The 27,662-nt window shown below is 42.4% G+C and overlaps 1 protein-coding gene across 50 annotated transcripts in view; it reads right to left on the bottom strand.

The window, feature by feature from the left end:
- Nucleotides 1-27,662, bottom strand: part of SORBS1 (sorbin and SH3 domain containing 1) — a 164,572-nt gene that overhangs the window by 70,918 nt on the left and 65,992 nt on the right. For 16 of the 50 annotated variants that reach the window (XM_042018685.1, XM_042018699.1, XM_042018690.1 and 13 more), the window contains exon 1: nt 3,991-4,154. In XM_042018685.1, coding sequence (XP_041874619.1) covers nt 3,991-4,022 — 32 coding nt within the window. In that variant the 5' untranslated portion in view covers nt 4,023-4,154. Of the gene's footprint in view, nt 1-3,990; nt 4,155-12,591; nt 12,700-27,662 lie in introns of those variants that run through there. The other 34 variants (XM_042018702.1, XM_042018700.1, XM_042018709.1 and 31 more) reach the window with 12 other exon arrangements.

Here is a 27,662-nt window from a genome sequence, read left to right as displayed (position 1 = left end):
TCCTGTTATTCCTTCAGAAGGCATTATGCTCCTAAGAATAAATGTCATGAAAAGACTATGAGTAAGCAAGTAGTGCACATAGAATTCTGTACAAGGCAACAGCCTCCACGCACTCTTCAGCAAGTGCTAAGACAGCTGAGAGAGCACTGAAAGCTCACTAAATGAAACAAATGGCTTCATTACACACCAGCTTGGATAAAGTGTTCTTATAAATAATTGAACTTACAGCTGTTACAATAAACAAACAACACAGCACATTTCAAATGCAGTACTGCTTCCTTTTTTTTCTTTAAATATAGTGTTCATCTGTTGCCTTCCTAATGGGCAAAATTAGGTTTTCTGGGACATAGGTGCCAGCTTTTGTGCAATACATGAGGAATGTGCCTCTCTCAATAATAAAAGTTAAAAAGGAAACGTAAACTAGGAGATGTGGCTTTAAGAATTCAGAGATGCTCTTGAACTAAGTCATCTTACAGTCATCAACTTCAGAGTAAACAAAGTTTACTGCAACCTGAGTTAACTCAGTTCAAGGTCACCACTTGTGGAGCAGGGGGCAGAAAAGAATCTCCTGGGTCATCCAGCCTACTCCCATGCTATTGCAGGCAACTCTGTCATACAATCCTGTGCAAGAACACTTCACATTCCAGCTTAAGACTGCTAAAGTTTCCCACCTCCACTGCTCTTCCTGGAAGCCTGCTCCAGAATGCATTCCTCTTATGGCATGAATGCTGTTCCTCATTTGCAACCTAAATTAAATTCATGAACAGCTACAGCTAAATTGTTTTGCGCCAACACAGTTTTTCTGTTTAAGCAGCTCTTCCTCCTTGCACTCACCCCTATCCATGAATTTTTAGAAAACAATTGCACCTCTGAATCTTCCTTTTGCAAGCCCATAAACAAGCATTTCCAGAAATTGGCCAGCATGTTGTCACCCATCTCATTAAAATCTGGCAAACAGTGGAAGACTTTAAAAGGTCGGCAGGCCAAAGTCTAAATTCCACTTAATGTCACAAAGCCAGCGAGCGAAGCCTACAGCTGACATGCCCAACAGCTGAACAGCAAGGTTTAAAAGGTACATCAGTTCATTTTGTCCATTCTAACTCTGACCTGGATACTAAAATGAATTCCATGATTAGTGCTAGTTCAGATAGTGATTTGATGCTTGTAGGAACCTCCTGGCAAAGAAACAGACTGGAATAATTTCACACCAGCCGCTAAAGCTTCATTAAGCAACACTGACTTATACCTGGAGGACTGTAGGGGTGAAAGGTGGCTCCTGCTTGAGCCATCAGCCTCCTGCTCTGCTGCAGACTCAGGGCTTGAAAAACAGCCATCCAGAAGGTTGCCTGGCTCAGAGCAGACTCGACATGCGGTGTGCCACCAATTCCCCCTGGACAAGTAACTGCTCATATCCCTGCCTTACAGTCAAAAACATTTCTTCTCCTGACAATAGACTCTAAATACATTGTAACTGGGCTTTGACTTCCTCCTGAGGCTGTCATGACTACCCTCTGTCTTTAGTATTTGACAGCTGAGATACGGTGACAGTAGCCCTGGCCCATGTCTCATGGGTGTCAGCTGAAGAAACAAATGCCTTTCTGCCACACCCATATGACCAAGCAACTCACACGGACATTTTGAAACTCCAGAAAGAAAACCAATTTTTTCCAGGACATTTTAAATAAAATCTCATATCCATCTTAGCAGAAGACACAAAGCACACCATGTGACAGCAGCAGAAGTTGAGATTTCTGCTCAAATTTATCTGCAGTATATATGATCACACCTCATAGATGGAAGAACTTTACAAACACGCTGATTTACATCCTATAAAAGGGAGTTCACTGGGCACAGCTCTGAGGCTGTCAGCTCCAGGGAAGGCTGTAAATGACTTAACAGCATATCACAACCTGGGACTGTTCAGGACACTTAACTGAGATTCACACAGGAACTGGAGCAAGGAGCACACAACTACTGAAACTGGAATTTATTTACAGGTAAAGGGTTAATTATTTCCATGACACCTGATTTACCTTTGTTGCAATAGGAAAATCTTTCAATCTGCAATGACCACACCTAGCCAAGAGGATGCTGGTTTTATACTTCAGCTGGAAGAAATGGAGGATTCATGGAGTTCAAACTGCTGTGAGAGTACTTGTAAGAGCTGTGCAGCTGGGGTGCTGTGGGTACTGCACCTCACTCTCTGTACACCTCTGATATGGGGCCACTTATGCCTCTCAGAACAATTGCTGTAAATAAACAGACCCAAATTCCAGAAGCCCTAATTATGTATAACAATGAATCCATTCAGCTGACTGCAGGATTGAGGGACACAAACACTGCATTGCATTTACTACAGTGAATGGCATTCTATAAATACAAATCAATTAGATCATCTAAACAACATCCAGCAGCTTCTCTTGCATGATTTTGTATAACAAAGACTACAAAGGCTGTCTTCACCTCTATCATGCACTCTCAAACAATAAAGTAGTAAATAAGAGGAAGTTGCATTAAATTAAGCAGATACACTGATTAGAGAATGACTAATGTCTCAAAGTTCAAATCCAGTTTACAAACATTTTACAAAAATTAGGGTAGAGCAAAGACTCTGACACACCTTTGATATATAAACCAGATACTATAGATACTTTAATGCTACAGACCACCTTATACCATCCCAGACACATCCTGAGATTCCCAGTTGTGTAAGGCAGAGGAATTGCACAGGCCCGAGTGAGTGCTCACTGTGGCAACCACAGCAAACGTTAATTTTTAATTATGACCTCCTCTAGCATTAGCTGTTCAGAAGCTCTGTACAAACACTCCCTAAGCAACAGCTAATACTTTCCAAGACATGTAAGTGATATTTTATACAGAGATGGAAGATATGGGCCTCTATTCTACGCAACATCCAAAACCAGCTGTTCTGTCATAGTGTAACAGGGCCTTACAGGTATCTGTCTTACAGGTTGGTTTTTTATGGTTTCAGAATAAGAAAAATGAGTTTGAGAGTTAGTCTCATTTACACACAACTGCAACAACCTCAAGAGAACCACATAGAGCTAAGTCTAACCAAAGCACACGGGGAGCCAGGCATACAATACTTCCAGCACACCTCTGACAAGCCCAGTTGAAAGTCAGCTGAAATGAGACAGGATCATTTTCTTTAGCCTTTGCCAACCTGGAAGTATTGCTATGCTAGAAAAATTGCCAGGGGACTGATTCATCTGCCTGGATATCAGACACAAAATGGTCTCAGCAAAACTCAGAAGGCTAGCCACTGTCACACATCCAAGGCCAGACTACGAACTTGTGCCTGCCAGGGAATTCAGGCTGGAGTGCTGGCTTGCTAGTCCTGCTGGACTGTGCTACCTCTAGAGTCACCTACATGCTAGAAGGAAGGACACAGTGATTGCTTCTCTACTCACTACTGAAAACACTTGCAGAAAACCAAACTGATGGGTGAAGCAACAGTCTGACATTCCAAGTGTCTCCAGAAATAGCAGAAAGTTACGTTCCAGAAGCCAGTCCTCATCTTCACTTCTCTCTGACTCCTCCAGCCTCAGGAGACAAATTCATATATCACTGAGACTTCCACTTCATCCATTCTCTTCACTTTCCTCTTAGTAACTGCCTCAGAATCAGCACTCAGGAACTCCATTGAATCTCCCCTTCCCATAAAAATAATTAGGAGAAAGATCCAGTCACTAGGGTAAGGAGGCAAGGACATGCCCATTTTCCTTAATGAGAACACAAACCCATGTGGTGCCTCTCTTGACATTGCCTCTTTTCAATCAGCAACTGGGAATACCTATCCAGATGAAAGCAGCATTCTGAAAATCAGTGTGCACTGCCCCACCAGACCTAACCACTCAGTGTATATTAGCATATGCCAGAGTCATATAAAGTCCTGGGAGTTCAGCTACAGCAGCTCTAGCAGAGGTAGATGTGACTAACTGTGACTAAAAACCATACTGGTGTCCTTACCTCGATTCAGGCTTTTCAGTCAATGGAGCCATTTTCTTAGTCTCTTGATTTCACTCCATGAGAGGCACGAAAGAGTTAAGAAAACCTTTCACTGTGTTGCCCACTCACTTGGCTGCTGAAGTGTAACAAGAAATTCGTGGAGGCATCTCTCTTTCTCTCTGGCACCCTTAAATACTTCGCTCCTCCTACTGCTGTGCTTTAATTAGCCAGCTGGTTCTTAGTCACCCCATCCTGTCACTAGGCTTGCGCACCAACAGCCACCCCCACCCAGCCTGCCTGTCACTCCCCTGCCACTGTCATCACGAAGGACACTGTCTCTTCCTGCAGCTCTGGAGCTGGGGAAGGGAAAGAGAAAAAGGTTGGCAGTGACACTCCAGGGTAGCATTAGTATGGGATGCACTTGAGAAGTGACAGAAAGACCTTGAAGGGATGTTAAATTACAGGGAAAGTACTTGAAAAAGCACTTTTCTGCTTTTTTTCTAAATCAGGCAGCATCTACTTGTCAAGGAAGGAAAATTTTCATTAGCACTAGACATGCCAGATCCTATTTCAATGGTTAGGAGCTGAAGGGGCAGCTAAAGTTTCTGCTCTTGGCAGTTAAGATTTATAGCATAAATACCTCACATGACGTAAGAGGAAACTTAACTGCTTGCATGGCTATTACATATTACGCCCACTCCACGAGCATCGTAACAGGCATCAAAGAAGCTTCTGAGCCATCAGCTGTGCTAGGGTGTCCCTAGAGTGAAGTGTCCCCACCACAGTGCAGCTTGGCTTCCCTTTAGGCGACCTAAAACTTGCCCTGGAGCAGAGGCAGTGCCAGCTTTTAGGAGAGCAAGGGTATACACACACATCCCCAGGCCTAGGCAGCCCGATGGTGAGGAAGGCAAATTGCAGCACAGAATCACCCTTCCTTCCACAGCCAATGTCTACAACACAAATAACTGGGACCAAGACTTCCTCAATTCAGACCTTGGAGGCTGGCTCATGCAAGACCAAGTGGTAGTTGAATAGTGGAAATAATTAGAAGGAGGCCCCCAAGTCTCTCGGTACTATCCTTTGTCACCAGCACTGGCTTTCATGACTGAAACTCCAGTGTGTCTCTATTTGCAGCCTGTCTCTGGATTTTGATTCCTCAAATACACATGTACAGGCATTGATCTGCTGCCAAACTTACAGACTGATAAAATGTACAGAAAATAATTGCAAGACAAGCATCTCAGCATTCAAATGAGACCTAGAAAGCAACACAGATGGCAAGAGTCTGCTGATTGCAGAAGGGCATAGAGCGAAGTTGACTTCGTGGGTCAAAGCTTACACTACCAATTCTTTCAGTAAAATGCTAGCAAAGGACACAGAACGAAGGTCTCCAAATACCTGCACACATATAAACCCGTACTGATGCGCTGTCGAATGCTGACTGAGGTTTGGCCAGCAGCACAAGCTTTACTTTTTCCTCCCCTATACATCCTTTAGCATCCCAATACTTACCTCCCACCAAACAAGGCATTTAATTGTAAATCAAAACAAGCACAACTCTAACTTGGTATATTGGCTAAGGAGCCAAAAATGGCCGGGAAATGTTGCTCTATTTTACTTCATTTAAGACCAATCCCAAACCTCAGTGTGAACATGGCACTGGTAGTTCTAATTAGAGTAAACAAAGGGCTCTGGAGCCCACATTTACTACCACGTCCCAAAGACTAATGTTGGGGAGCTTGTACCTTGGCTTTTGATTTCATCTACCACAGCAGATACCAGACACTATTAGCAAAATTCAGGCCTGGATCTAGGTTTAGATTCTAGTCCCTTTACATTTGAGGCGTGTTTTGGTTTGGGTTTGGTTTCAGACATATCAACAGTGAGAATAAAGGATGATGGAAAACAATATGTTTTCAGTGGTCAGATCCTACTCTCCTCTTTACAAAAAAAATGCAAACCAATCAACCAAAAAACCCTAACCCCATGTGGCTCTCAAAAACAAACCAGAAAAGCCAACAAAACCCCCCACATCGTCCAAAGTAAGCTGTGCAGTCATCACTCCAATTACTTGAAACATTTACACAATAGGAAACACAGTTTACACAGTATGCAACAGGAGATACCCCTCACAACCCAAAGACAACCTCCTTGATCTCCTTCAAGTCTGTTGTGGAGCCTGGACCACATGAGAGCATGTCAGTTGGAAGCCCTATTCGCTGTATAACAGGGGCTTATAAACAAGCCCCTGATAGCTTGTCTTCAGGTAATAAAAATGACTGTGATTAAAAAAACATACTGTAAAAAGAACAGCTAGTGAATGAAAGCATGGCACCTAAGGAGAGGAAAAGTAAGGAAGGATCCAGAAGTCAGCTCAGGTCCAAAGTTAGGATGGTCGGATCAAGATGGGGTATGAAACATTTCTGGTCTTTGCAGAAACCAGCTTAGAGAACCTTCAAACAGTTTGGCAAGGAGGGAGGAGTTTCTGCTACAGAACACCACTTGAACGGAAAACTGAATTTTCAGGGAGTTCCACTTGGGTGAAAAGCAGCAAGCTTTGCTTGGCTGCAGGGCCACAGAGTTTGGTTGTTTCTAAAGTCAGCCTTGAGTGCAGGATAAAAAGCTTTATGAAGTGTTGCTGTTTTGCCATCAACCAACCCACTGTACTAATGTACTGTGCACTGCAATTTTCCTGGCATCCGCTGCTGCAGAATCTCTGCTGTGTTTCTCCCCATAAGACCATATCTTTGTGAAAGATAACTTCACCATGGTGGCTGAAGGAAATAGCAAAAGGAACAAATTAATTTTCTCAACAAAAGAAGTCATTGGCATAACAGAAGCAGATGACAGTTCTAGGATGTTCTGGATGCCTGCTCTAGTAGCCACTGGACAAACCCACTTTCATTGGCGGGAATAATTTTCCCTGTTATAAGCTACCCTGGAAAGTTTTGTTGCACAATCCATACAGCTTTTTTATTTTGATAAATGTCACACAGCTATACTAGTTCTTTTACACCACCCCAATATGCTATGGGACTAGGCTTTCCAGCTACCAGAAGAAGGTGGAGGTGCTGTGACATGCAGTTTAGAAAAGGAGGAACTTTTGATAGACTGGGAAATGCTAAACAAAAGTGATTGAAGTTACTTCATTCTGCAGACGGAGGAGGAAGGCAAGCAAACTTACATCACATTAGTGCTTTTAGTTCAGTTCCAGGGTTTGAATTGCAAAACAAAACTCAGCCAAAATAACACGTTGCTGCTAGAGTTCCACCCAGTACTGTCAATGAGCACAAACTCATTCACCCAACATCCTCACCCAGCTGGGCTGGAGCTCCTCCTTTGTTACAAAACAGCCACCCAGGTTCTGGTAAGGACGGTTTTACATCACCCTCCCTGCTATAAAAGATAAGCCCTACCTTGCCCCAAAGGTCCCAACACCCGGATCCCCTTGCCCTGAGCCTGAATTCTGCAGCTCAGTCCTGCCCAGCTGAAATCCACGGGAAGCAGCACCACCACAGAATGAAATACTGCCATCAGCAGCCCCTACAACCTGCCAGGCTGCTCCCTCCAACTGCACAAGGACTCGGGAAGCACTTCCAGCTGAGTCTGTATGGCACGAGGGGTTCAGACTGTCACCAGAGACTGAGCAAAATTCCATGAAAGACATACACAGGTCTTTCAAGAGCTCTAGATAGGAACTTAATCTGTCAGTAGGAGCGAGTCTTCAGGATAGAAGTTAAGGGCCAGCAAGAGGTTCTTGTAACAATAAGGTATTTATTAATCCACTGAAAGCTCATAACCTGCTAAGAGAGAAGAGCACAGAACACAAGACAAAGTGCTAGAAAATTTTCTCAAATGGGTAAGAAAAGCAAATGCAGAATTTGTCTTCCTTGCTGAAGACTGAATAACTGTCCTGGTGTCCCTTTTGGCTGCTGAAAATAAGGCCTGTACTGGAGACTGGTGATCCCTCATTTAAAACAGAATGAAATACAGCCTGGTTGGATCACAGTTTACCTGCACTCAGGATCTACAGCATCTTAAGGGAGACTTCAGTGAGATGCATGGCACCTGCTGCTTTTTGTCTTCTGACTGCAGAACTTCACAGGATCTGGACACACTGTCTTATACCAGCACAAGCTGGGAGTGATCAGCTGTTTAGCAGGCACCTGAGTAGCACTTTTTCCCACCTCCTACTGATCTGCTGACCTATTTTAACTCTCATGCATAAAAGAAAGTATAACCTTGCTCCTCTACACTGAAATTGCTGACCCTGGTCCAAGCAGTTTTGTGGAATTCAGGACCAGCTAACTGCAACACTATAGGGAAAAACTTGGGGCTCAGCTATGTTTACTTTGAGGAAAGTCCTAAGGAAATTAATGGCCATTACAGAATGCAATTGACAAAGCATGCATCCTCACCTACACATAAGCATCTCCAGCCTTCTCTACCCTGTGCTGCCACTTACACTCAGGCAAAATGGAAGCAAAACTTGCATGCTGGGATTTGTGGCATATGTGCCAAACTGGGGTGTGGGACACAAGGATTACACTCAATGATCGCTGGATTGCTTGTGGCAGGAGACCCAGGCTTTGTTCCTCTACTACAAAAGACCAAAGGCACTTCATAAATTTAGTTTAGGCCAGAGCCATGCTTACTGATCCAACCAGCACCTCAGTCAATGAAAGGCACTGCTAACTGTGAAGGTAACAGAACACACCCCAATCAATATGAAAAGCTTCTGTAAAGGCACCAGCTGTTTACCACTGCTCTTAACCTTTGTGCTGTAGAATTTAAATTAACCTTAAGGTACCATCAGGACAAAAATCACCTCATATATGACACGAAGGGAAGCTGATTTTTGTAAAATTCTCTAATTTTTCTTTAGACCCAAAATACTCAGATATTAGCATAATCTCTGTGCCAGCACCTGAGTTTACTGCCTCTTCCAATGACAGTGACTTGCTAAGTTGCTGAGGGTAAAAAAAGGAGATACAGGACTGCAGTAAAGAAGGGAACTTGTTGAAGCAGCAAAGAAAATTCAAACATGACTCTCTCCATCTCAGTATATTCCTGCAATGCTTTTCCCTGCACCCTAAGTGCTAAAGACAAATGATTATCAAATCAGGCTATCCACAACTGATCTTCTGTTGTCCAGGAACAGAACTACAGAGCCAAAAGAAGCAACATGTCTTCCAGTAGACAAGCCTGGGCATTCATAGAAACTAAGCCCCAGCAGTTATGTCCAATGTATTTGCTGTGTATGTCATTAATAAGCAAAAATCCAGCCCAAAACACGAGGTTGAGGAGAAATTTGGATTCTAACTTGGCCAGCTGGCTGGAATTATTAACCAGTTACATTTGTAACTATGAAAGCTAATGAGAGAGTAATCATATTTCACAGTTCACAGCCGAAAGTCATTTCCTTTAGGAGTTAATAACAGTTTAAATTCCCCCTTCTTTTTGATTTCTCTCCCATAAACCATGGCTGTACACAGAGTTTTGAAGGCCTTACTTACTTTAAATCTGTCTTCAAAGGACAACACTTTGGTACAGGCGTATTGAGAGGAAAAGTGCTTGAACCTCTCCAAGAGAAGAAGAGAAAAGCTGATCATCTTCATTCCCTGGCTCCCACCACACAAACATTTCTTGTCAGAGCAAAGAAACAGCAACTGGATGACTAAGTAATGATAATGACTGCTGCTCAGTGCACTGCTGGGCTCTGATTAGATTCTTCTTGGCCTCTAACCAGATGTAAAAAAAACCCCAAAAAAACAAAACAAGCAAACCAAGAAAAAAACCTCCCAAAAAAAACCAACCCCCCCCAAAAAAACCCAAAACAACAACAACAAAACACAAAAAAATCCCCAAAACCCTAAGAAAACACATTGGCCATTTAGAAGACGCAGGACTGATCCTAATAGGATCTGTACAGTGCTCAATTAAGATGTTCCAGGGTCATTGTCTGTCCAGAAAGCCCAGATCCTTCACTTCAGTGACTTGGAACAAAGTAAACAAAGACATTGCCCATCAGGCCACGAGCTGCTCCCACGACCCTTTACATCAAAAGTTCCATAGCCCAAAAACCACAGCTAAACAGGCCATGGGGAACATCCACCTCTGGAAGCCTGGGGGTGTTGAAATATTCACATCCTTAACTAACTGCCCTGTGCCAAACAGGCAAGAGATATGAATGCATGAGCAGATTGGGAAGACATTAAGGAAAACGTTTGAAACACACTGTCCCTTCCAGAATCTCTGCCTCATCGACTCTCCATCTGTTCCCAAAAAATTCAACGGAAAAAATGAAAACTCTATTTTCCTGCTTTCTTTAAACTCACTCTCACTGTTACTGCTCTGGTTTCTGGCACAGTGCTGCATCACTTAAACCTCTTTTACAGTCTCAGATGAGCAGAGCCAGTGTGGAGGTGGTGTGACCAACCAGCTGGAACCAAAATTACATTCTGGGCAACACCTTCCTCTAGAAGACATTCTGCTCTGACCCAAGGGAAAGTTGTGAAAAGAAAACTTGTTACACCTGACAGCAGCCTGTCTGAATAACCTTCAGTATTCACCCGAAGCAACAAATTCCAGAACTGAGTAAGGCGTCAGCTATTGACCAGCAGGCTCTGGGAAATCTGGCCATCAGTAAGAATATAAACTCTTTAGCAACTCTCCAACAGGTCTGTGTGTACATTAAGGGCACTGTTTCTCAGTTATTGAGCCTTGGACCTACTGTAGCATTTTCCTCGCTTTGACTCCTTCACTTACGACAGCAAAAGACTCAGTCAATATACACCCACTGTGCTTTCACAGATTAACTTTGTTTCTTGGTGCACTGACTAGATATTTTCCTTCCCCTTCTGTGCCTTTGGTCCATCTTGACAGGCCTGGAACTGTTTTGTTTCCAGTAAGTGACAGATGTCTGCACTAAAAGTCTGAAGGAAATAGTTGATCTACAGTATGCATTGCCGATCAATACATTGATGCATTGATGTAGTATGCATTTTTCTCTCATATAAAAAAGGTAATGTAAAAAGGGCCATTTAGAGCTCCACCTAAGCTGGAATAGGGGTTAAGAGTAAATTGTTCTCCTCCAAATTCCTATATGGGCTATTCAGGCCCTGGTACTCAATGCTATGAACGCCCTGAAGAACAGATGTGCCATGCCTTGATGTCACATGACAGCCAGTAGGACTGACCAGGCATCAAGAATAAGGGAAGAAAGAAATGCAAATGTCATCACTTGACCAATGACATAGGTCAGCCATAGCACAAGCGTGAGGCACAGTGACTCCCAGGCATGTCTATGAGAATCAAGGCTTCTTGGAGACATTCTTTTTCCAGATCAATGCCTGACTGCATCTTTCTGCCTGGAAGAGAACCAAGAATCACATTCTCTTCCCTCTAAGGCAGTCAAACTGAGGAGAGGAAGCTTCTGTCCCTTTTTGCAGCCAGAGTACAGGATCATATTCAGGCCTGGTGTAAAACAGCCCATTGTGCCAGTTCAACAGTGGGGTCAATGTGATTTTGCTTATAAGGCAGTAGTAGAAGAATGACATAAAATTTGGCTTGATACATCCCAAAAGTTTCTCCAGCTTCCTCTCCAACAGCTTGAACTTTAATTCCTTAGAGAGAACTAATTCATAAAAGACAGCACCATCAGGCTAACAACAGGCTCTGCATGTTCAGCATACAAGAGGCCGATGCAGCCTCACTGGAAGGGTTGTATATCCCCGAAGGAGATAGACATAGGCAACCCTTGAGAATCATAATGTCAGTATGGATGTGACTCTGGCATAGAGACAAACATACGGTACAATGTTATACAGGAAAGGACTTGACATAATCATTTATGGAGCTGCAATTTGAGACCACTGTAGCAGAGAAAAGGGAAGAGGAAAGAGAGCATAGAATTTTCCCCTGATGCTTTAAGCCTTTTTAGAAACAAAGAAAGATGTAGCCAAAAAGAATTGTATGTGGCATTTCTGTGAAGCCAGAAATTCAGTCTTTGGTAACTGCTGTTTTGACCTTTGCCTTCCTGATCACAAAGAGGCTCCCCAGAAGAGTCATCCTAAGGGGAAATTCCAAGATCCCACTACCTCCATCTGTTTCTAACCTAGAACAAGGCACAGAATATTTACTGGCACTAGCATCAAAATAAACAGAAAAGGATGTCACAAATGCAGATAATAAACAGGGAGGATGGAACAAATGCAGATAGCAAACATTATGTCACAAACTCAGATAGGAACACATCTGACAGTGGCAAAGGTGAAATTAATCCTCTCTGGGACTACTACTATGTTTTATCTAATGCATCCATGAGTCACAAAAAAAGTGATTTGGAGCTTGACTGTCTTTCAAGAACTGGAGCTTTTGACTGGCTCACATACCAAAAAAGCCTCTGTAATACAGTGATACTCTTGCCACCATATAGCTTTCTGCTGCACAACCCAGCTAGGCTGATGCTAGGATGAAAACTCCTTCACTGCAAGTGATAGAGATGGATGAGATTTTAGTGCCTCAAGTCAGGATAAGCTCTTCCAGTGTGATTTTGGTGCCTCAGGTCAGGAGAAGGTCTCCCAGTGATGTGCCCCTTACCCTCCCTCTCAGGCTACTCACGGCAGTCAGCTGGATGAACTCTTCAGGCCCAGCTTAGGACAGGATCTTCTGACGACGACTTGCACTCTGTCTTCTCTTCACATGCAACTGCTACATAACAGCTCATACCTACATAAGTCAAAGAGAAAGAAAATGCTTATTGGTGCTGTTAGTCCCGCTGTCCAACACGTTTACAGAGAAGGCTGTACCAAAGCAGTAAGTCATTCACAGAAATAATGTTACTTTTAGATGAAACAATTACCTCTGCTTACCATGTAGGGAGCATAGCATAGTTAATACAAACATCACTCTGCTCAGATCCGCATCCTAGCATCCTCTGTGTGAGAACCAATGTTTACCGTTGTCTCTAGGGAAGGCTGAAACCACATCCGTTTTCCTGCCTTTCTGTTAGAGATTCCCCCTCAAGCAGCAAGGAAAGCTGAATAGCACAAATATTCATGCCTCCTTACCAACCTACAGTCTGTTTACCAATGTAAATTGCTCTTGATTTCATTTAGTATACTAGTTTGCAAAATGCAAAAAAAAGAAGTAAACACATATCTATGCTGCTATCCCTGGTGTGTGAATAGGCTCATCTGATACAGAGCCTGGGTTGGGAACTAGGAGTAACAATGGCCATGAAATGTAACTCCCCACTGCCAGGAATGAAAACCCTCAGAAGGAAGGGCAGTATGTATGTATATTAAGAAACATACACATTAGGTTGTCTTCAGACAAATTCCTTAGTTAGGATACACAGCTAGACAGACATAGAGGCAGAATTCACACAGAAAAAAATTAATGGTTTTTCGCATGCATTGATGGTTACTAAATGAAATTATTTAACTCCAGTCAAATATTAAGTCTAAATGGTAAGACGTGACATAGATTTGATAGATGGCTGTGCACCTTTATTGTTTCACTCAGTAACATTAACAGCAGTCTGCTGTAGCGAGATGCCTCTGCAGTTTGACTTACAAGGTAAGTATCGACAGCCCTCATCTTTAATCATGTCATTTATCGGGCTGAACTACTCAGTCACCCTGAGCTCCTGCTGTACTGAGTGGAGAGAGCAGTTCTTCCAGAGGGCAATGTAACCTTTCTCTACACTACCTTCTTCATACTTCTCTGTATTCAACAACTTTAAGAAGAAGTTGAGGAGACCAGCTAGCAAAGTTTGATGCCTATGCTGGTTAGGCATGTGTGTTTTATTCAAGCTTTGAGGGGAGTGAAGTCACATTTCTTTCAACAAGCAATGGAAGACCAGGACCTCCAAGGGCCTTGTACAACCAGCCTGTCAGCCAGTAAGCCTCACCAGTTAGATATTCTCATGGCAGTACACATGGGGCATAAACACGACATAGAGAAAGCAGAAGGTGAAGCTCAGAGATAAAAGCACTCATAAGGAGTATCAATGACCTTGCACAGGAGCCATCTCAGACCATGCTTACAGAGCTCCAATAATATGATGTTTTTACAAGCCTCAAGACTACATTCAAGACCCATGAAGATCCCAAGCAATGAGCCTAGAAGAACCAGGACAGTTTTCAATAAAACTATAATAGTCCTAGGAAAACACAAGCTGAAACAAATTAGAGTTTTCTGTCCAGGATGGTCTAATAGCTTCTCCATCTCCAACAAGTAGAAAGGGATCAGTGAAAGCACACACATTTGAAAGGCGTATTGCTAGTACTGGAAAGAAAATTTCCTATAAAGATGTCCAGAGTATGCACCAAGAGAGAGTTAATATTCCAGTGGTAAGGTTTTCCTGCAACACAAGAAGCTGCCCTGCTGGCATTAACTGCAGTTTGTTTGCTTTCCCAACCTGCCTTGTCCTTGTGAGTTGGCAAAAGGCTGAAGCTGGCCAGAGTCCCAACTACCAAAAGCCACCCAAAGCAGAGAGCTGTTATCACAAGGACTAAAAGCAAGATTGAGAGGGGGAGAAGAGAGTAAATGGCACAAAATGCAACCAACAGAAACTTCTCTGGTGCTGAGAATTGTTACAAGCAAGGCTCCAACCTGGCATGTATCCAGGGAGCTCAGCAAAACAAGAGAATACAGAGGCAGGTCATAACTGGTCTGTGCCCCAGTCTAGAAGCGACACCAAAACTTTCCCCTTGGAAATACGCCCCACTTTAGCTCCTGGAGGACCATAAGAAGCTATTTTTGCTGAAAAATCAATGCAGGACTCACAGAAAGATTCAGTTTAGACAAACTTTATACCCACTGCTGTTAGAGACAAACTTCACTTTCTGTCAACAGCAGCATAATTAGGGAGCTGAGAGTGTCAGAGAGAAAGGACACCACCAAGAAGTTTTCAGCATGTTTTAATTATGTTAGTACTCAGCTGTGTTTTGGCTTTATCTGTTTTTAAGATTTTGATTTCCACCATAAAGGAAAATTCTGATGAAAGAATTTCTAATAATACAAAAGGTACTTGAATTCTGCCTGCACAAGAAGCCAGCAACCAGCACCAATGGTAACTGAGCTCCTCAGCGAACTACAAAAAGCAACTTCCACATGGAAACTCTGAATGAATGCAGCAGGTGAGCAAATCAAGCAAATGGAGAAGAAAACAAAAAACCACCACAAAACCACACCAAACCAAAAATCTCACCACGCTGCTGATAAGGAGGTTGCCCTGCAGAGTTTAGAGTTTTCATCCTTCTTTTTTTTTTCCCCCTGTAATTTTTATAACTAAGGGTTTCCCTAACTCTAGGGACATCTTGAGTTTAGAGACAAATAAATTACTGTGGCTTAGAGCAAACTGCAGACTGTGTAGTTCTGATGCATGGAGCTACAGCCTTAGTCTGTCTTGGTACCCAAATCTGGTATAAGAGGCTTTCAAAATGACATGGGAAGGGAAAGGCAGGAACACCACGGGGATGAGCCTAAAGTACAAAAGTAACAAGGTCCATCCAGAAATGGATGTTTCTGGAGGCTTTTTTATTCCATTCTAAGGACTGATACATTGGCTGACAATACTACAATAGTGCAGAATCAAGCTCTCTTGCTCCTCCCTTTTTCAGATCAACAGCCAGGCACACCTTAAAAGGGTTGGACACAGGCCACACTCAAACCACATCTCTGTGGAGAAAGGAATGCTGCCAAAAGCAAAAAGGAGAGGTGAGATATAGGAGAAAATTTCTTGTTGCAGACAGTGGCCAGGCATGATCCAGCAGGATAAGTCTATGAATACACTTAGGAGCCCTGGTAACGATACCCAGTCCCAACTAACCCACTGTAGACATAAACATCAGCACAGCATGCTGCTATTCTTGCAGTAATTTTCCACACTTCACAGCCTGAGCTCACACACAACCAAGCAGACAGAACAGCTTCCAGTACCCCCTTAGGCAGCAGTGGAAAACACTCTCCAAGTGATCTCACACCTGAACACAACAGGAGGGCAGCACACACACACACAGCCTCCAGCTCAAGAACTGGAGGTGCCAAGCAAAAGAAACATAGGAGTTTCACATTGTTTTCAAGGTAAAAAGAGAAAGGGGCTGACCCTGCTTGACTTTATCATGTTGTTTGTACAGCGCCCTGTGCTTTGGGCACTGAGCTGCAAAATCAAAGCAAGTACAATGGCAATGAAAACATAATCAAACACATCAGTGTGGGACAAGCTTTGCAATGGAAAAGCAAAGAGTTGGAAACTAAGATCAACAAACAATACACAGATCTAAAGGCCATTTAGAAAACAACAAATTCAAGCAGCTCAGTAAGACTAGCAGGATAAAAATATTGTATTTTGCCATTGTCCACATAAGAACAGGCATCCCCTTTTCAAGGAATTTAAATGGACAAGACACATGAAGGGGAAAAAGATGCATGGATGAGGAGTGATTTGACCTGATCGCACCAGAATCAGTGCCAGGAACAAACTGTGACTCCAGCTTTCCTAGCACAATGCTCGTTTCATGGTCTATACTGCCTCTAAGGCTGAAAATTGACACCCACCTTTTGAAAGTGTTTTCACTGAAAACTGCTTGTCACCATACCACCTGCTGGAGGTTACAACTCCCTACAGAGCTCGTAGCAGAGGTGTCCAAGTGAGCACTTCATAATCCACAGAAGGCTGAATCCACCAAGTTAAACTGAACAACCAGTGATGATAAATTAAGCTGATCTATTTTCTCAATGCTGATCACACAGTGCTCACATGCACCCTTCAGCTGGCAAAGCTGCAAGTCAAGCCAACCACCAGTACTGGTAAAGCAACAAGAAGCAGTGTGGAAGGGAAGACAAGGGTCGCTGTCTTCAACCTGAGCAACTGTTCGCTAAGTCGATGCTTGTCCTTGGTCTCAGATATAGCTATGCTCTTCCACTCTGGAAGTTGTAAGGCTTGTCATTCAGCTATTAAGAGATATCAACAGATCTTTTGAAAATTTCTTACCTGAGCCACTCCATCATGAAAGTTCTAGCTTAATAAGTATCAAATACAACAAAAATGCCGTCCTCAGCTAAGTGCAGCAAAGATCAAATTCTGAAAATATTTTTGCTAACTAAAATTAATAATAATCATAATCATCACCATTAAACTTACTGATAAACCATGTCTAATATCCTTGGGTTTTGGATAGTTTCTTAGATTTTATAAAACAAACTGCCTAATACACTATGAATATGGACTGCTTAGGGACAGATGGCCAGAGTTCAGGCTGTCCCTATGGACTAGAATGGCTCAAAGAATATTGCTTTGGGCCAACAGAAACACTAAAGACAACAGTGATGCTGTTACTAATCTACATGCAAGGCCAAATCCTGCTAAAGCATGTCATTTTCAGTGAAGTCAACAAAAGAGGCAAAAATACATTCCAGGGTAGATCTTGATTTCTCAAGATTGGCTTAGATTTTCTCCAATATAAAAATGAACTCTTTTGCCTGATAGACCTTTCTTTTTAGTGAGCTTATGTAAACCAGTGGCTTTCTTCACCCACTGCTCAATAAACATGACCTATATAGTATGTGACCGCCAAATGCAAATTCCTTACATGGACTACTTGGGTTCAACTCTGTTGAGAAAACACTGTCAGCACATAATAGATTAGCTTGAGCTGGGCTGCCAAAATTCCTCTTTCAGGTTTGTTCAGTCCATGCCCGAAAGACTGCTTTTACCTGTCCAAATGAGACAGCAAAATCCATTTCACCCCTTGCCCAACACAGTGCAGGCAGCATACACCTCCATGGCACAGGCAGCAGGGCCAGCCTGGTGCAAAGCACCCCTCTTTGCTCAGGTGTGGCTCATTCTGCTTGGACATACCAGCAGGCAGCATTCCAGCAGCACTTTGCAGAAGAAAAACTGCCCAGAAGCAGCTAATACATACAAACCATTAATGCAGGCTTCCCCCCAAAAAATATCCATTTAGGCATGCAGGAAGCTGGAGAGAATGATAAAATGGCAGCTCTCAGTCTAACACAGAGTTTAAGGACACATCTGCACACAAAGGGAGAGAGAAGTGGGTATCTGCAGAACAGGCATCCCTGCTTCTCAATTCTTCTACATCCCCAGCTTGAAACCCAGGTCAGGAATAAACAGAAAACAAACATACAAAGGAACAATCACAGAGAACCAAGCTTGTAGATGAACACTGATCTGCTCTCAGATTTGAACCTTAAGATGTAATTTCAGCAACACACATTTGCTTACCCCTACAATTCACTCATTACCTCTTGAAAGGAAAAAAAAAAAAAAAGGTGTCACCAACATGTAGATGGTGATCAGAAAGAACAAGACTACAGCGATGCTAGAGCTCAGGGCACATTCTCACTTTGTCACCGTTTTCCATTAGCTAATATTGTCAGCTCCAGAGAGGTGAGATATGACTTACCCCAGAGTAATACCATCCAGATACAGAGGTTACTCTTGACTGACCCCAACCTAAGTGAGATTAGAGTCAACCCCTCCCCTTCCCAACTCTTTCACCACCTCTATATTTAACTGCAGATTAACTCATTTCCTCTATCCACATGTAAGATTAAAGTGCACCAAGTGCTGTCAGCTCAAGCAGAGCCTCAATGCATCCCCATGTAAATCATCACTCAGTGCATGTTCTAAAGTATGTCAAGGAGGAGAATGAGTCACACCTTCATACTCACAAAACCACACACTTGCTTCTCTAGAAGTAAAACTGGCTGGCAGCCCAGGGCCCCAAAATAGTAAGAGATATCTCCAATTCTAATCTTTCCCTGTCTGTTACATAAATCTCAGAGACATAAGAAGTGCCACTATTTACCAATGTGTTTGAATGAAATGTGGGTCAGTGACCAAGGGAAAGGGTCGAACAGTGACCTGGCCTACAGGCACTGCATTGACTACACTTCTCTAGGAGGAAACAATAGCCCTTCATTCCAGGGAGAGGGAAAAATAATGCAACAAAATCTCACCGAGATCTCACGCTCACCATGTTTGGTTCAAAGAGGCTGAGAACTACAAAACTGACTAGAAAAATGAAACACCAGCAGGGAAAGGAGAGAGAAAGAGAAAGCAGGGAAAGACTTCTCACCCTGCAATGCCACTCATGAAGGGCTTTGTAAAAGGATGAAAATGCTTCCCTCAGACTGTAGCTCTCCACTCGCTGTGAGGCAGACTCACGGGAAGGAGAGACGTGCTCTGCACGGCGAAGGGGCCGGCAGCCGTCACTCCGGGGCTGCAGGGATCCCACCCTTGTCTGGTCACAGCACTGCTGTGCTCTGACCCCTCAGGGCTACAGCCAGCACGCAACACTCCCGTGGAAAGCAGGTGCCTTTTGTATGTGTATCATCCCTCTGTGTCTCAAGATGCCACACCAGAAGACAGCATTTTATTTCTATCTGATGTCTCTGCAAACCACTTGGAGCCCTACATTATAAGATCTTTATCACAGCTTGAAGCAAACATTAGGAAGTTGTAGATAAAGCTGGGACTTTAAATCCAGCCATGTAAGTTAACTCCATAGTGAATATAATTTTTCACAGCTAACAACTATGGTAATGAATTTTACCTCAATGAACACAGAAAGGGTGAAGCATGCAAAATTGAGAACAGGAGAAAGTTTCTTGCCTTAGATTTTATATCAGTAATCCTTTAAAGTAAAGGCACTTGTTTTCCACATCTTCCTAATCTCTCTTGGTCTAACACTTCAAGCAATGAGGTTCCCCTTAAATTCCAGTGGCTAAAAAAAGAGGCCTCCCTATTTTTGCCAAGAATAATAGAAAATCAATGTGGAGAGCAAGCAGGGAAACATGCAAAAAAGCCACTGGCATTTGCTTCAGCTGAACAGCTGGAATAACTTGTCAATTCCCCTTACTGTATCCTCCAACTGCACTGCCTGGCAAAGGGGACTACTAAAGGAAAGAAAATGCTTATGACAAGCTTATGACACATCTCAAAAGCAATCACTGTGTCTCCATTATTCAAGAAACTCTGGAACGACAAACAGATGGAAATGAAAAAAGAAACAGTGGAATGACAAAGAAGATTCAGCCATAGATTGCAGGAGCAATGGGGCATGTCAGGCAGATGTACCATTGCCAGAGCAGAATCTGTCTGATCTAACACAGGAACTGCATTGCCTGCAAATGAAATCACAACATGCTGGGCAAAGACAGACACAACTGTTACTATTTGGTGCTGCCATGCATATAACAAAATAGAGATGAACATATACCAAAATATAGAGAACAAAGAGTAAAGTGGCTGAAATCTCCCATGGAAAGAAAGATCTGCCTTGCAGGGATCAATAACTACCATGGTGGTGGTGATTCTCTTTCAGCTCAGGCATTCCCAGAGGGCTAGAAATAGATTGTCATGATTTGCAAACATCTACCACTTATTTAAGTGTATACTTTGGGGTGAAGGTGTGTCAGTTCTGTTTTCTGGCAGTATGAGGTCACTATATAAAATTTATGGCAAACTTAGGACACATCTAAAAATCAATAGCAGGCTTCTAGTGATCTGAGAAGCTGAAATACTGAACAGATGGAAAGGAGAAAAGGAACAATGCACTGTACGGGGTCACTATCAGTTCACAGAAAAGCTACAAGACACACAGTCCACGAGCTGCATAATTGATGTGATAGGCCCCTCTGCTTTCTCTACACCTTGGCTCCATGTTGCAATGAAACTGCAAGCGTGTCTCATGACATTTCTTGCTTCTATCCCCGTCTGCCAGTGTGCTTACACACCACTGCCCCCGTGTTTGCACACATGCTTATTTTATTTTTCTGCTGAGACTTTAAAAATTGAGTTCTTTTTGTTGCTCTTGTAATTCAGAAATTAGACTCAGACCCTGAAAGCATGGTCTATTCTTGGCAAAATGAAGGGCAAAAGACTCTTGATCAGGTCTATAGGAAAAGAATACTTCCTGTTCTAAAGAACAAATTAATGTTTCATATTTCTTTAAACCTCACATTGTTTTGATGTCTTTATACATAACAGAAGAAAACTGATTGTAACTGCTGTGGGCAAAATTCTCATCAGATTCCCTTCCAGCTCTGTATTTTGTGCTTGAACAGTACAAGTGACCAAGCAGCTGGCAAAGTTACATCAGGTATGATTGTGGCAATGCTAATAGTCAGGCATCCTTAAAATGGATGAAAACAACTCACAAAGAAACATCTGCTCAGACAGACGTTTCTAAGAGTCTAACCCTGATCAAACAGCAGCTCTCAGAGAGTCAGCATTTGGGCCAGAGCATGACAAGTCACAGCTACTTCACACTGCAGGGTACTGTTACAGGATGCTGAAGGGAGAACACAGGAGACAATCTCAAGGCTGCTACTTCTGCTGGACAATGCACCACCCTGTCTAGGGTGGCAGGGTCTTACAAACATGATGAAAGACAATTCTTCCTTGTCTTAAGCACAAGAAGGGAATAATGGAAGGAGCAGCCTGAACCAGGTATGTGGAAACTGTGGAAGTCCAGGGACCACACCATTAGCTGGGCTGGGATTCATAATGATCTAAGCAAAAGCCACAGTAAGAATCTGGCAGACTCTTGAAGCAGCAGCCCAGAAAACCTGACTCGTTAGCCAATGTATAATTAAATACCAAGGAACCTTGTAAGATTAGACAATTGAATTAAATCAATCCTTAAAAGTGACAAACATACATTGAGGTTACAAAGAAGGATTAAAGGAATATATAGCTGAAAAAGATGGAAGCATAGAAGAAAAGCTGATTAATTTCAGGCTGCAAGTCAAGTAATGAATGAGTAATTGTGAAGCAAAATCGGGATGCATGGATTTATCCTACTCCATGCCAGAAGAAGGCACTAGGTGTAATAGATATTCTTTTATAAAAATAAATTTTAAAAGGTGGCATGAAAATCAGCCTGAAGAATTCATTACCACAGGGCAAGAAGGGAACACTGTAGTGAAATATCTTTACCGGCTTTCAAAAATGATTAGACAATTATATTAACATATATAATAGCTACAGCCGGCAGAGCTACATGCAGAGTTACAAGAATAATCAGCCCAAAGGCACCTCTCTCTTCCATTTGCAGCCCTGTACTTGTGCCTGCAGGCAAGGTCTGCTCTTTCTGAATCATCGTTGGAATTAAACAGGCTGTAAAATTCCTATTTGGCCCTTACATGGTTTTGTGTGTGATGGATGCTCAAACCATGGGTTTGGATTCTCAATAGCTTTGGGATATGCCAATGCCAGTGAGCAAGGCTGCAGCTTTGTCTGGTAGAAGGACTGGTAATTCTACTCCTCTAGTGAGCTGGAAAGCTAATGAGCACAGCAGCAAGCAGCTTACTTTAGCTCAAGCATCCTTCCCCTAAAGTCTGCCCTAGCTGTGACTCAGCCTGCTCTTGTGAATGAAGATGAGCACCGAAAAACTTCATCTTTGGTCTTCATACTCAGACCTCCCTGAAGTCCACAAGATTTGACAGATTCATTTCTCATATAATGGCTTTAAAAGCCACCCTGTTTTCAACAAAGCCCCCATGCTAAAAAACAGCCCAGATTTTTAAAATCCACTCTTCCAATAACTGAAATAATTCCAAAATGTCACTGCAAAAATATGAATTCTTCACACATAGCTCTAGTCAAGTAACAACATTCAGTCTTTAACCAAAACTCTCCTGAGGAATTCTTGAAGCTTGAACTCATTCAGAATTGCCCTCAACAGAGCTGCTCTAAACCATATTCAATCTCCCAGTTAGTTAAGAATGGGTACAGCACAAAGTGCCACCTCCCAGTCTGATACACCCTTGGGCCCTGCACATCTAGTATGCTGTTATCAGCTCCTACAATGTGTGATGTTTCCATAAAGCCACACCTGATAGAAAAGAGACATTGCATGACACTCTCAGCTTTCATGTAAGACAAATAAAAAAACAACCCCCAAAATACAAAATTCATGGTGAGGAAAAAAAACTTGGGAGAACCAGGAAAGACCAGAACCAGAAGGCAACGAAAAGTAGTTCTAATGTCTATTCTTACATAATAAACAGAGATAGCTTAATTTGGGATGGGGGAACCCACATTCTGATTCAAGAACATCTGAAGTGGCAATACCACGAACATAGAACACAGGACTTCACACTGTCCTCCAGCCATTCACTCTTGGGAAATACAGATCCTACTTTAGACAAAGGCCTACAATACAAAGGACAAAGGAGGGGAAAGTAAAAAAGCTGAAATACTGCAAAGCAGAATGATTTTCTAAATACTTGGTGATGTTTCTCAGGAGTCGCTGCCTTCCTCTGACCATCACATGAGTTCTCTAGGTGCTGGGACAAGGCGTTCAGTTGAGGATCCCTCAGCAGGGTTCAGTCACTTCTGTCTGTGCACACAGAGTCAGAGCAGCAAACATGTCAGACTGCTGCTGCATCCTGCCAGGTGTTTGGCACAGCTGGAAAAAGCTCAACCTGAACAAAATCAGAGGTTCTCTTCGGCCTCTTATCACCGAGACTGTGGTGTCCAGCGTAATTTCAACAGCTCAAGAGGAGGAAGAGTTGAATCCTCACACTTGCTTTCCCATCTGTCTTTCATGAACATACTTGATTGGAAATTTTGTCCTCCCCTGATGCAGGAGGATGTGCCTCGGTCAGCCAGAGAAACATGAGAATGGGGTGTTGAGCTCAGCAAAAAGTGGCATAAAGCAGTAGTTCTCCTTGGTCCAGCTCCTTCACAGTTTATTCTGCAGCAGGCATGAAACAGAATTTGATCCTGCCTCGCAGGAGGGTTTCCTTCCCTGTGAGGTCAGGGCATACTAACCCATAGCAGGTCAAATGTGGACTGAATGCAGAAGGTGCAGCCATGCCAACTCTTGTGCTTTGACTGTGATTCCCACAATAGCTGGGTTTTTCTGCAAAATCTGCATCTCATGCAGTAACCAGGAGTCTTAGGTTTCAACTAAACAAAAAACCAATGTTCTGGGAATGCCTACTCTGCACAGTGCAGGGTTATACAAAGACTCGTGAGCAAGCTCTGAGCTAGCTGCTAACTGGCTATGGCAGCACCATGCTCCTGGGCACAAGGAAGGCTGCTGTCAGTCCCAGTTGAGATCAATTAAGTGTTTCATGTGGGTATTTCCTGCATAAATCTACACATGGTCTAGGCAGTGTTTGCTTCTTACACTCATACAGGCTGACTTCCCCTTAAAGGCCCTTTCTATTGCATGTGAATGCCCAGGCTGGACATCATGCCTCAGAGCCAATGACTACCTGCTTTTTCTGCAAAAGTGAGCACTGTGCTTCCACTGCAGAAGGGCTGCAATGGCTCCATCCTCTTGTAGAGTAGGTATAGCCATCCACCATAAAGGGCTAATAATTGATTTTTCTTTTTAATTAGTGGACCATATAAATATTTAAGAACGTCAGGCTTCTTTGTGCCTACAGAAAATAAGTTTGAAAAACATTATCAAAAACTCAGAAGAAATAAAAAACCCAAAATGGCACAGAAAGATCCCGGTACTATTTAAAAATCCACACACCTAGTAACAGATTACACATGACAACCTTGCTATTGCATTAAAAGTCCTTCTATTCATTGGGTTTCTATCAAAATGCAGAGACACATATATTTCATAGCTAAATATCACATAAAATGTGGGATATAATGGTAACAGTTAAGAACAGAGCACATCTGCTCAGGTCGTACAGAACATCCCTTAGAATTTCTCTGTCTACATGAACATCAATGCTTCCTTGTCCTACACTGGCATGTTGGCCCCTTACATTTTACATGGTCAAAGGGTACAACGACAGCATGACCTATGTATCTTTGTACCTACTCCAAGAGTTAGTTGCCAAAATAGATGCTATCCTTGAATCTGAATAAGTGGCCTTTTCTTGTCTTTCCCATGAGATAATAGTAAAGTTCATATCCGTGAACAAGCTAAGCTTTGATTACTCTCCTCTTGTTTACAGCTTTGCATAAAATGCAAGGCCATCAAGTCAAGTTGTTTTTCAAATTCTGTTATCATACTAAACTTTCAGAATTAATCCTATAAACTAGATTCTCTGGGCTTTCAGAGGTTCCCTAATATGGTCATTAAATATCTAAGAGATGAGGACACCTCACAAAAACTCAAATGAACTATAAACTCTTCAGACTTATCATGAAAAAAAAACAGAGACAAAAGATATGGCAGATTACAAACTGGTGCCAAGACACAACTAAGGCACATGCTTGATGAGAGCAGCAAAGACGTCCAGGATAGCACAGACAGAGCTGTCAAATATGGTTGCAGAATTTTGAAATGGAAAAGGGATACTATTCGGAAGAGTGACTAAGACAAGATTATCCAATACTCAGGTGATATTTAAAATGGTCCTGAGATGACATTACTCCATTTTTTCACATTTAAAAATCAGAAAAGTATTAAAACCTGAGAAAAGCACATGAGTAACTTATTTGGCATTACATATCCAGATCAAACTCAACTTGTTTCTTATTCAGTGCTGCATAAGATTCTAGCTACTCTTACTGATGTCTCTGCAAATATTTATACATTTAATACAAGTCAAAACTTCAGCCTCAGATAGTGTTGCCATTTATGAGACTACATCTTGGTTAGATGAATTTTCTATTAACCTTGTGACAGATTTTACACAGAGCCTCTTCCCCTTCAGACCCAGGAACTGAAATTTAACCTGGACTTCATGGAACTTCACTGGAGAGATCAAATCAGTTCTGTGGAAAATCAAGTGTCCCTTCACCCGTCCATCATCTATCACACCTGCTCTTTTTTAACACTGGCTTAGGATTTAGCAGACACTCCCCATGTAAGCAGCTCACCTACCCTAGCAAAGGGGCTGCTAAGTAGAGCTTGGATGTGCATTCAGAAGCAGAGAATGCTTTGGCTCAAGCAGACAATTTCCTCTGGATGGTAAGGGCTGAAAAGACCTTTGGAACCTGACTTCACAGTAAAAGTGATCCACGTTTCAGAAGACCAGTAACTCATCTGCTTTGTATTTGGCTATAATAAGAGAATTTTTTTTTTCTATCCACCCATTCAGATAACAAAGGACTTGGCTTGATTAGAGCACAGCTCAGCTATCTATAACAATGCTGGGCCAAAACATTTTCAACAAGTTGTTCAAACTTTATTACTTTTGTCCTGAAAAGAGCAAGGTACTCACTTGTCTTGGGGGTTACTCACTGAACAGATGTTCAAACACTAACAAAGACACGCAGTGTCCAATTGCTAAGCCAGGATCTTGGGAACTTCCACTGCACTGTACTCCCGTTCTCAGCAAGCATAAGCCAGCACTCTCATCACATTTCCCAGTAATTAGAGTAAACAGAACTGCTCCCATCATGACAGGAATGGAATGAATTAGGAAGATATCCCAATTCCAAAGATCAGTATCAAGAGGCACAAAGTATTCCAGGCTCAGTTGTTTGTTTCTTGACAGCTAAAATCTGTGAGGCCTGTTTGAAGTGAAGGTGACTGTGATGAACTGTTATGCTGTCATTTGAAATGTGTGCTCATTGCAATGTACTTCTGAAACAAGCTCAAAGTTTAAAAGAAGAACTATTTCATTCTAGATTCCCCATAGCTCACATACATTACAGAGTTCCAGCTGTATTACATGTCAAAAGAAGCTGAATGAATTTTCACAGTAATTAAAAATTTTATCTTCATTTCCCACCTTTTATTGAACCAGACACTTCTTGTGTTTTTTTTGAAGTGGGGGTCAAACAGAATAGTCTTAGGAGGCTCTGTAACAGTTAGAAGTTGCTTAGACCATCCACACACATGCATGCCATGGAGGTAACTACCTGAACACTCTGACTATTGAGCCTTAGCTTCACCCCAAAGTCACCTCCCCGCTGGTAGAATTTCTTAACCAGGCCCACAGATTTCCACAGCCCCTTGAGCTAGCAATTATCACACCTCTTTGTCTTGTTGATGATGTAGTGACAATAAATCTTTTGTGTGCAGGAGATGAACACGGCATGCTCTATGGTAAAGCATCCATTGATTTCAAGGCATTTTTATGTATGTGAATCCTTGAGCCCCATTTCAAAAGCAATAAAGCAGCAGCCAGGGATAAGACCAAGGCCCTCGAAAAAGGGGGAAGCTGATGAAATGAAAGTTGATCTGCTGAGGAACTGGTATGAAACATGATCCATTACTAACTTTACCAAGGTTGTGTCAGTGCAGTTATATCCACGCACTGGGATCCTGCTCCTTCTTTTTAGAGATTGAGGAAGGTGGAGTGATTTGTGTCCAGAAGGTGCAGTTTTTCCATAACTTACATTCACAGAATGCACACATTTCTGTCACAGTGTACCCATTAAATGTTCTTCTCATGACCTAACATTGTACAAATTAATCCTCTCTTGTTTTGCTAGCAGAAAATCATAATGTAGCAAGAAGGAAAGAGGAATGCTGCATGTACTTTGTGAAGAGGAAGGTGACTTAACATATTTTAATGCAGTTTAGATTACATATCTCAGAGTGAGTTATCTCAGTTGTACAGAATGAGATCTTCCATAGAAGACTGACTGATTCACTGAGGTCTCTGGTACATGCATTTCCTGGAAGGAGACAAAATTCTACGATGCAAACAACTTCTACTCTGGTAACTTTGGTGAACCAAATTTGGATGTACTCTAGCCTGTTTTATTCTCCTCATCATCT

Source organism: Corvus kubaryi, unplaced genomic scaffold (assembly GCF_017639235.1).
Source record: "Corvus kubaryi isolate FWS band 111438036 unplaced genomic scaffold, C.kubaryi_AGA036_p1.0 138, whole genome shotgun sequence".
Taxonomy (NCBI): domain Eukaryota; kingdom Metazoa; phylum Chordata; class Aves; order Passeriformes; family Corvidae; genus Corvus; species Corvus kubaryi.
This window is presented reverse-complemented; position numbering and strand designations above follow the sequence as displayed.